Consider the following 9780-nt stretch of genomic DNA (forward strand, 5'->3'; position numbering starts at 1 on the left):
CCCGTATAATAACCGCCGATTTGAGGGTTTCGGCTCTACCCGGCCGTCTAGCACGCCCCGTAAAAACGGCCCCCGAATCGTTTTTTGCTGTTTTCGAGTACGGGGCGGGTCCTCGCCCCCTACTTGTGCGGGGTGGGAGCGGGGATAGTGGGCGAAACCACTATCGCCCACTCCACTGCGCGGGAAGCATTTCGCTGAAGCCAACTGCCGCCGCCGCCGCCCGATCTCCTCCCCCGCGCCCTTCCCGGCCGGATCCGGCCGCCATGGATCGTCCGCAAGAGCCGCCTACCGCCGGCGGTACACCTCCTTCGGGCGCGGTGGTTGATGTCCCCGTCGGAGGTCCGCCGGCCGCCGGCGTCGTGTCGGCCATGATCGCCTCCACCATCCCGTCGAAGAGGAAGAGGATCCCGAAGCAATTCTTCGAAGCACCGGCGGCGGCCGCCGATTCACCGGGCGAAGCGCCGCCGGCTGCCAAGAAGACGGGCCGGGTGAAGACCAAGGCCGCCGGGCCGAGGGGCGCGGCGCCGGCCAAGGTGCGGACAAAGGCAATCAGCCGCATCGGCCTCGCGCCTCCGCCGCCCTCCAAGGTCACGACCCCTCCTCCGTCCGTTCCGGCCGTTGCGCCGCCCGCGCCGCCCGCGCCGCCGCCAACCACCATCGACGTAGACAAGGTGTTCGATGTTGAGTCCACAACATCGTACTTGGACATGCTCAACGATTCCGCGGTGAATTTGGACGCCGGTATCGGTGCATTCGATGGGGAGTGCAATGTTGAAGACTTTGATGATGAGGAGGAGGATGAGGGTGACGAGGAGGTGGTTGAGGTTGATCCGGCTGCCGCCGGTTCTTCGTCGACGCCGAAGCCACGCACGGCGAACTACAGCGAGATCGAGGACGTCATCTTGGTCCGTGCTTGGAGCAAGGTGGGGATGGATGCGTGCACCGGAGTGGACCAAGGCGGCAAGCGCTATTGGCAGCGCATTGAGGATCAGTACCACCAGCTGAAGCCTCGCACGAAGAGCATGGCGGACAGATCCTACCGCTCCCTTGAAGGCCGATGGAACATCATCAAGCCGGCTTGTTCTCGTTGGAGTGCTGCCATGGATCAAGTTGCCGACAACCCTCCTAGTGGATGCATACCGGAGGACTATGTAAGTTTTCCTTGTGTTCATGATGTGCAAACATCACAAGCTATCCATATTGTGTTGATGATGTGGAAACATCTCCTCATCATACTATTGTTGTGCAGCCCAAGTATGCTCAACAACGGTACAAGGACATGGCCGGCTCAAAGAACAAGGAATTTCAATTTCAACATTGCTTTTCCATCCTTCAACATCTTCCTAAATGGAAGTTGCGGGACAACGAGCCAAAGTGCAAGAAGGAGGCACTTCTCACATGGATGATGAAGCGGAGGACATGAGTGAGAGAAACATCGGCAAGCCCGAGGGCAACAAGAAGGCCAAGGAGAGGGTCAAGGTAGAACTTGAAGCAGCTAGCTTCCGGGAGAAGTTGGATCAACTCATGAAGTCCAAGGAGGCATTGACGATGAAAACGTTGGAGACCAAGCTCCTCATCACCGACAAGAAGAGTGAGGTGAAGCTTGCCAAGGTGCAAGCAAGGAAGGAGCTTGACATGAAGATGATCAAAGCCAAAGAAGCCAAGGCCATGAAGGAGCTCTTGGCCGAGGAGAGGGAAATCATGATGATGCGCACGGACGGCATGGACGAGGATCAGCTGGCGTGGTGGAAGGAGACCAAGGCGGACATCATTGCGAGGAAGAAGGCTGCGCGTCAAGCTCGTGATCAAGGTGAGTCTCCGGCGAGCGGTGGCGCCGGTGGCGATGGATCCCTTGATGGTTGATCACATTTGGGGCCTTCCGTGGCTTGAACAATGCCTATGATCGCGTTGTGATGTTAAAACTATGAATTATGCATCATATATTTTGGATGTGCTATGTTTGATGTGAAATTGTTGTGCAAATTGCTGTCTAAAACCCTGTTTTGAGGGGCCGAAAACTCGGACGAGCTAGCAGAACCCGTATCCCCACCCCGTAAAACAGTATTCTGTTTTACGGGGTGGGGATACGGGTTCTGCTAGCTCGTCCGAGTTTTCGGCCGGTGAAATCCGGTTACAGGGCCCTCTACTCGGGTTTTACGGGGCGAAAAAATACGGGGCCCGTTAGACATGCTCTAAGAGCAGCAGACACGTAAGGGTAACAGACATGACATGCTCAACAAATCGAGATCATGAACACTAATTAAGCAAGGACAAAATGATATGAATAAGTATTCATAAACAATGACCATGCCCATCATACTAATCCCATGTTTGTTTCAAAAATGGAAATCAAAATGACATTCATATACATTTTGTTGCATGTCTTGTTTCAGTACAATTTCGTTCCAGACAAACTTGAACCTCCCCATCTACAACTACAGTGGTTTACAAGAGACAACATGCAAAAATGTGCATAAGCTTACCTGTTCTACCCGAACAAACAAACACAAAATCTTCCCAGAAATTCCTGAAGTATGTAACCTACTCACTTCCCTTTGAAAACTATATGTGATTACATTTACTGTACAACATAACAATCTCCTTTCTCTTTGTCGCACATTAATTTGGTCCGCACCTTACTCCATGAGTCTCATCATATGAACCGATTTATTTTGTGATTTTGGTCCCAGCACCTGCAGTGGCTCATACTAATTAGTAATTTGCCTGTATATGCATATAGTCGAGTTTTGCATTCCATTGCTTTATCTGAATTCTATTAGTTACATTTTATTCTGTGCAGATTAACTAAATTAAAGAACGTACCTTTATTAACCTTGTTCGTTCTTGTTGGTAAGAGCTCTTCAGCACCAATTCTGATGTTAGTATTAGGCGTGCGCCTCTTTGATTTGTTGTCTAGTTTATCTACCACCACGTTAAATGATCCACAGACAGGGCGATGATCAGAAAATTTAGACTCCCCGCGGAAGTAGGATAACTGCGCAATACCATCTCCATGCCACAGTATTCTATCACACCTGAACAAGTTGAACCACTTAGTGTACACGAATCAATAACTTTTTAATAGTTTGTTGCGTAGTTAGGTCTATAGACACTAGAGAGTACACTATATGCTTTGTTGAATTGTAAAAAGAAAATTATACATCAACCAAATGATAGACTCGACATTTTAAACGTGTTCTTGATGATTTATGTGATGGTGCAAATAGTTTATTGTTTTCTTCTTCTACCACTTTAACCAGTATGCTTGCGCTTTTGGTTTCATCTCAAGAGAGAACAAACCATGTCTAAACTTCTTCCGGTACGCAAAGATGGGAAATGCAAGATTATGGAAGTCATACATGAGTATATATACCGACTTTGTGGAGAACGACCCCTTACTACTCCATGACCAAATCCACCTATCTTCCTCGTCCGGGTTAATTAGGATGGAATTGATTGCCTCCCAAATGTCTAAAACTTGTAAAAAAATATTTATAGATATTGGCTTCTTTATGTCAACCAGCCCGTTTCCACTGAGAAGGGCTTGAGCGACCGTTCGACGTGTCTTGGTGCTGAGGTTGATGATCTGACAAATGTCCTGGGTGATCTCCTCAATTGTTTTCCCACTATTCCATTAGTCAATCCAAAAGAAGCATCGCGGACCGTTGCCCACGACCACCTAGGTGGCAGCGTTGAAGATTTGCCTCACATTTTCGTCAACAAGACAAGCTAGTGAGCACCAAGGTTTTTTCTTCTTCAGCACGCAGTTTCCAGGCCCGGCAGACACTAAAAGCAGTGTTCATTATGTCCAGGTTTAAGATGCCGAGTCCTCCGAAGGGTTTTGGATGGCAAACAGCCTGCCAATTTACTAAACGTTTGCCGCCTGCAACAGCGTCTGTTCCTTTCCATAAGAAAGCACGCCTGATTTTGTCAATTTCTTTAGACACCCATGGTGGCGGATCTAGGGATAACAAATGGAAGATGGCAATCGCACTTAGAACTGATTGAACGAGGATTAGTCATCCACCTTGCGTCAGCATATGTGTCTCCCATAATGCAAGCCTGCTTCTAATTTTTTCAATCAGAGTCAAGAAATCTACTTTTCTTGTCTTCTTGATATGGAGAGGGAAACTTAATAAATGATCGGAAGCTTCGCCATCTGGAAGTTGAGGGTGTTGCTGATGTCTTGAAGAGTGTCTTCAAGACCAAGATTATTTGTGACTCCACTAATGAAATTTGGAAGGCCTGGGGTCCTCTTCAGTGCAGCTAGCTGTCTGGCTTTTATTCATGGTAGGATCTGGACCACTGACAGATTGAGTAAGTGTGGCCTACCTCACAACGAGAAATGTGTGCTCTGCAACGCGGTGGAATAAACTATTCATCATCTCTTTATGGGCTGTGCGGTCACTAACATTATATGGAGCACCATTCTGAACTGGGCAAACTTTCATCAGGTCGTTCCTAGCACGGACCAGCAACTATGAGAATGGTGGCAACACGGAAGGGCTATCATTGGCAGCGCTAGTACTGGTGGGTTTAACTCCCTAGTGATTTTTACATCCTGGTCGATTTTGCGGGAAAGGAATGCCAGGGTTTTTGAAAAGCTGCACAAGTCGATCAACGAGGTTACAGATCAAATTAAAGCTGGAGCAAAACTTTGGTGTCTAGCTAGTGCAGGTCGCCTTTCCCTTCCTGGTTGTTAATTTCATCCTCTCTGTCTGTGGTTTGTTTTTGGCGGTCAGTTACTTCTGCTGTAAGACTGAGCTTTTCTTAGGTCGTGTACTTTTTTCTGTAAGACTTACACCCACAGTAGTGGGTTTTCCCTCTTCTAATTAATATACATGCATGGCTCTTGCATGGTTAAAAAAAAAATGAATGTGTACATATTTTGTGGTCATAATTAAATTTTAGTACTATTTGAAGCTGTGAGACCAGCTAAAGTCTGAATTACTTGTAACATAAACCAAACTAAATTGAGTAAGATTAATACCAGGCTGGGGTTCTCCTCTTTTTCTTCGAGGTTACAGTTTCTCCAGAATAGGAATCCGAGTTAAAGGTGTACTTGTACGTGGGAGCAAAATATATCTTCTCTTCGCTCCAACCCTTGAACACCCTTCCAGAATTGCGCTCAGTGTTAAGCTGAAAACAAAATGCATAACAGAAGTGTACCATGATATAACCAGAAAGTAGAAGAATACAAGGAAAGTTCTGACTTCTGCGCAACTAATTAGCAAAAATCAGTGCCATTTTTAGGTGCTTACTTGATCTTTTTGAAAAAGGGCATCCCAGTTATTTTCTGTCAGAAGTTTCTTGGTATCTTCATAGCTCAAGGAAATACGGTAGTTCAGATCCCCCAACCATAACACGCGGCTAAATAAACAGCACAAGAATCATAAAATAGCACGACAAATAAAAGCTTACAGAGAACTATGGCATGCGTTTCTTACTCATGGTCAATAATTTTCTCAGGGGTTCGTTGCCCAGCTCTTCTGCAAATCCTTGGAAACTGCGTGACCTTCAGGATCTCTAACACATCCGAATTGCGACGCAGCTCATCGCCTTCTTTTTCACCTGAAGCCAAATGGCTACAGATGAAACAAAAGCTTGTCTGGTGCAGTGTCATGCTCACTGATATACATCCCTGAGTCCAAAAAATAAGTGCATGGCGTAAAGGATAAGGGATTGCTGCAAAGGGTGCTTCAGAGTTGTTTTCTTTTTCTGCTTTTTTTTTTGTCAATCTAGGTTGGAGTATGTCAAGTAAAATGCTTCTGTAGTTGTAGACAAATGTTGAATGCTGATGAAGAACTTGATATGAGGAAAAGAACATGAGCATAGTCTATACTCTATATCAGTACTACACAATTGTATTTTATTGTCTTTGTGACTAACATTTTATCTTGCACCTGTAGTTCCATAAAACTTTCAGGACATGCTACAATTTGCATAGCGGGAAGGAAATTCTCGAATAATTGATTCAGTTCTAACCTTGTTTCCAAGATAGCCCATTACTCCACGGCCTATACATGATGTTCTCACATGACCAATATGTGGCACTAGCTCCTTTTTTGCCCATACTGTCACAAAAATACCAACCATTCGTTTGCAAGAAACGAGGTTATATTTTAGCTGATCCCTAGAGGAAGAAGTAGAAGTCACTCCATCAACCACATAACCATGAGTTTTATTCGATCTTTCATCTGTTTCCTCTTCTTCCGAAGAGTCAGTCTCATTAGTGGATCCTTGTGGGCATCCAAAGCAAGCATCTTTATAGGATTTCCTGGTCATTTCTACAGAGCAGTTGCAGAGTTTGAGCAGTTTTCTGTGAGTAGGCATGTAAGGCTTCCTGATAGATTTTAAGGAGGACTGGAAGATTGCAGAACTAGAGCGGTTAGAGAAAGAAGAAGCATCAAGGTTTGACGAAGACTGAGACGAGGTTGAATCAAGGGATAGAGATGGCTTGTGCTGGAAGATATCAGCATCCCCGTTAGCTGGTCGGTTTAGCGTGCGGTGTATAAGAGCCAGCCATCTTGCAGCTGGTTCATTGTCTTCCATCACAAGCACATTGCCGGCATTGAGAGGAACAATTTCCTGAAAACTGTGTGATGGTTAAAAAAGAGATGTAACAATATCGACTCTAGGAGAAAACGAGATTTACGATTATATGCCAGAATGTTAACAAGACCATAAGACCCGTAAGCCGTAAGAAACAAAAGAGAAAGAGAACTATTCTTTCTTATTATACATGGAATGTAAGTAAATGAATAGGGGGAGCAACATACTGTACATTATTATAATAGTGTTTAGTGTTGCGACTACTAATATTGACAGATGTACATTTCAGAACTGCGAGAAATAGATGGATTACCTACCCTAAAACATAAATATCCGAGTGGTCATCAGCAGGAATAAAGTCATCCAGGTTCAACTCAGAGGTAGCGGTAGGTGTGTTTCCACCGACGTTCCATGTAGAAATAAATATCCTGTATAATGAATGAACTAAATGAAATTCAAGAAACTAATCTGATTTCCACCTAGAGGACGGAGTATAACTGAACATGAAAGTTTAGATATTTGACCTGAAAGTTTCAGTTTTTATAGCACTTGGAGAACGGGCAAGGAAATGGCTGAGACGTATGCTCCTAACTTCTGCTAACAAATAGTTCAAAGGAACACAATAATGAGCCAATCAAATCAGCATCATCGAACTAGTGGTGCGGTGCAGCAAAGTGCCCGATAGAGAATCACCTGAAAGTGTTCTGAAGGGCGAAGAAGATGGTGGCTTGGAAGAGCTTGGTGCAGACTTAACTGCAGATGACAAGAGAACAGGAAACAGTATGTCAACACAAAATCTTAATAACAATTGTACTGAAGTTTAACATAAATACTCAAATCTCTAAACCCAAGTCATCCAATGTGGAATTGTTTTACACATGAAGTCTAGCATATTCAAGCGAGTCATGTGAACTGCCTGCTTCTTCATAGCACTCATTCTATAGATTCAACACAGGCTTAATTGACTTTAAAAAATCCAATTTGAGATGAAATTTGATAGCATTATGATCAATGGTTTGTTAGATGGTACCACTTTCCTACAAGACACTGACTCAATTATTTTGTTCTCAAAAGAAATAGGATGAACTACCTGTGGAGGGGCTTGGATGGTCTGTCTTCTTTGCGGCTTTCTTATCTTTCGTCCCGAAAATCTTCGGCCGACAGCCCTAGAATACAATTGTGCAGAGACATATACTTTGGTCAATGCTTCATTCATCTTGCAGATGCATTCATGATGTATCATGGAAAGTAAAGAAGGGGAACAAAAAAATACGATTATATGAATAGGGAGAAACAATGAGACTTATACCTTCATCTTCTCATCATCATCTGGGAATGCCATTGCTTTTTGAAGTCCAAGAAAAACAATGGAAGCTTTTTTCTTCAACTTCAAGCTTTTTTATTCCGAGGAATTCCAACTTCAAGTCTAACCACATAATTTAGTAGGAGTAGAATTAATTAAAGACTGCTACCAGATCATCATTAAGAATAATTACAAGGAGATAATTCAGGCAAGTAATAAACATGGAAAAGAAGCATGTCCATGGACGTCTCACAGAAATAGAACAGGGTAAGCATTTGTAGAATCCTACCAAGTTTTTTTTTACAGAATCCCGAAAAAACATCGCAGATCCAAAATAATCTTAGAATTCCAATTCCTTAGCTTTCAGACTACAAGAACAAACATATCCCCCAAATAGATAAAAAAAAACGGCATGAAAACGAATCCACAAAGCATATATGCTCCTTCCAAAACCAGGCTCTCTCAGACTCTGACACGAAGAATCTTGAGAATCCACTGCACATTACAGCTAGCAACAAAAAGAGAGGTGGACAGGAGAGGAAAGAAACAGCACGGAGAGTCTAGGGAAGCAAAGAACCCACCACCAAATCCGGCCACCGCAGCGCCGCCCAACCAAGAGCCCTGGACGCAGGCTCTGCTTCCCAAGGAGCAGGGTCCTAAATTAAACCCCGGGCAAGAACTAACCCGGCAACAACTCCACCGGGAAGGCCGTGACGGGGCCAGCAAGAGGAGGAGGAGGAGGAGGGAGGAGAGCGGCGGCGCGGGGAAGACGACCCTTCAAACCCGGGGCAGGGTCTGCGGGAGGAGGGAGCACACGAGGCCATTACCTAGGCCGGCCCCCACCTTGCTCCCCGGGGATTAAACTAGTCTTGCGCCCGGCCAACTGTGCAGTGAGCTCCGAGAAATGGATTTCTTTTCTTGCCAGCGGCGCTTTCGCTGCGGGATCCGGGGAGAAAATGTTTTTGGGCGGCACGACGCGGCATGAGCACGGCTGGCGGGTGGTGGTGGGGGACCATGAAGATGAGGACGACGACGAGGAGGAGAGATTGAGCGGCGCACGTGCGGGTCGTCTCGTCGGATTGGATTCTGGCGCGGTCGCGGTCGCGGCGGAGGTGGCGGTGGTGGTGGCGGTTTGGTTTGTTGGTTGGTTTGTTGGTTGGTTTGTTGGCACTTGGCAGTTGTGAGTGGCACCTCTCTCCCTTCCAAAGGTCAACGCTGGACGCAAGGACAGGCAGGTTTTTGTAGTGCTGCGGCTGCTCTGTGTCTGAACTTTTCTCCGTGGCTTTTGGTTGAATATTCTGCATAGTAGTTGTTGTTCAGAAGTACACCAATCTTAACTAGTGTGTACTTTGAAGCCATAGCATAACATAAAGGGAGAAAACATGCATGACATCTCATTTGCACTGGTATTTTGGCTCTTTGTTCTTTAGGGTAGGAGTAGCTCAAAGGTGACATGAATCTAGACCGGTGAATTCTGAAGTACGGTCGAGAAAGATCCATGACTCTGTCTAGGTTCCGGAGTTGAGTGTGTCGACGGTTGCGAGGTAAAAAATTGTTTCTAGACTAGAACAAACCATATTTACCTAGCGTGCTAGACCGGTGCGCGATGTTTGACCCGCGATATGAAATTGACGAGCTCTGTGTGACTTATGCGGTATCTTATAGAAACCATCTTCAACCAATCGTGCATCCATGTGTCTTCGTCATATTCCAAGTCCATCCGCTTGCAACAAATTTTAGTTGACATTGAAGAGGCGACATAAATTGACAATGACAAGAATGATGACTATAAAAGAATGGTTGTAGAGGTATAGAACAATTTATGACAACCCAACACACGAGGCTAAGCACACATCCACGTCGTGTAGAATTTGAATTAGATGCCAAGGTGGACAAATCACCCTCACACCCCAATAGCAATCTTT

General features: G+C 45.4%; 1 protein-coding gene across 2 annotated transcripts; it reads right to left on the reverse strand.

Moving 5' to 3' along the window:
- Positions 1–2343: 2343 nt before the first annotated feature.
- On the reverse strand, positions 2344–9042 carry LOC127318499 (type I inositol polyphosphate 5-phosphatase 10). Of its 2 annotated transcripts, none has more exons than XM_051348987.2 (12): positions 8437–9042; positions 7862–7970; positions 7643–7718; positions 7246–7305; positions 7077–7146; positions 6870–6980; positions 5986–6595; positions 5448–5641; positions 5262–5370; positions 4991–5139; positions 2824–3035; positions 2344–2693 (listed from the first exon to the last, which is right to left on the reverse strand). In XM_051348987.2, the coding sequence occupies exons 2-12, from the start codon at positions 7892–7894 to the stop codon at positions 2668–2670; spliced, it is 1650 nt and encodes a 549-aa protein (XP_051204947.1). In that variant the 5' UTR covers positions 7895–7970; positions 8437–9042; the 3' UTR covers positions 2344–2667. The 2 variants fall into 2 exon arrangements, with proteins under 2 accessions (XP_051204947.1, XP_051204939.1); XM_051348979.2 differs by having other exon boundaries at positions 7862–7978.
- Between the last annotated feature and the right edge of the window lie 738 nt (positions 9043–9780).

Source organism: Lolium perenne, chromosome 1 (genome assembly GCF_019359855.2).
Source record: "Lolium perenne isolate Kyuss_39 chromosome 1, Kyuss_2.0, whole genome shotgun sequence".
NCBI lineage: Eukaryota > Viridiplantae > Streptophyta > Magnoliopsida > Poales > Poaceae > Lolium > Lolium perenne.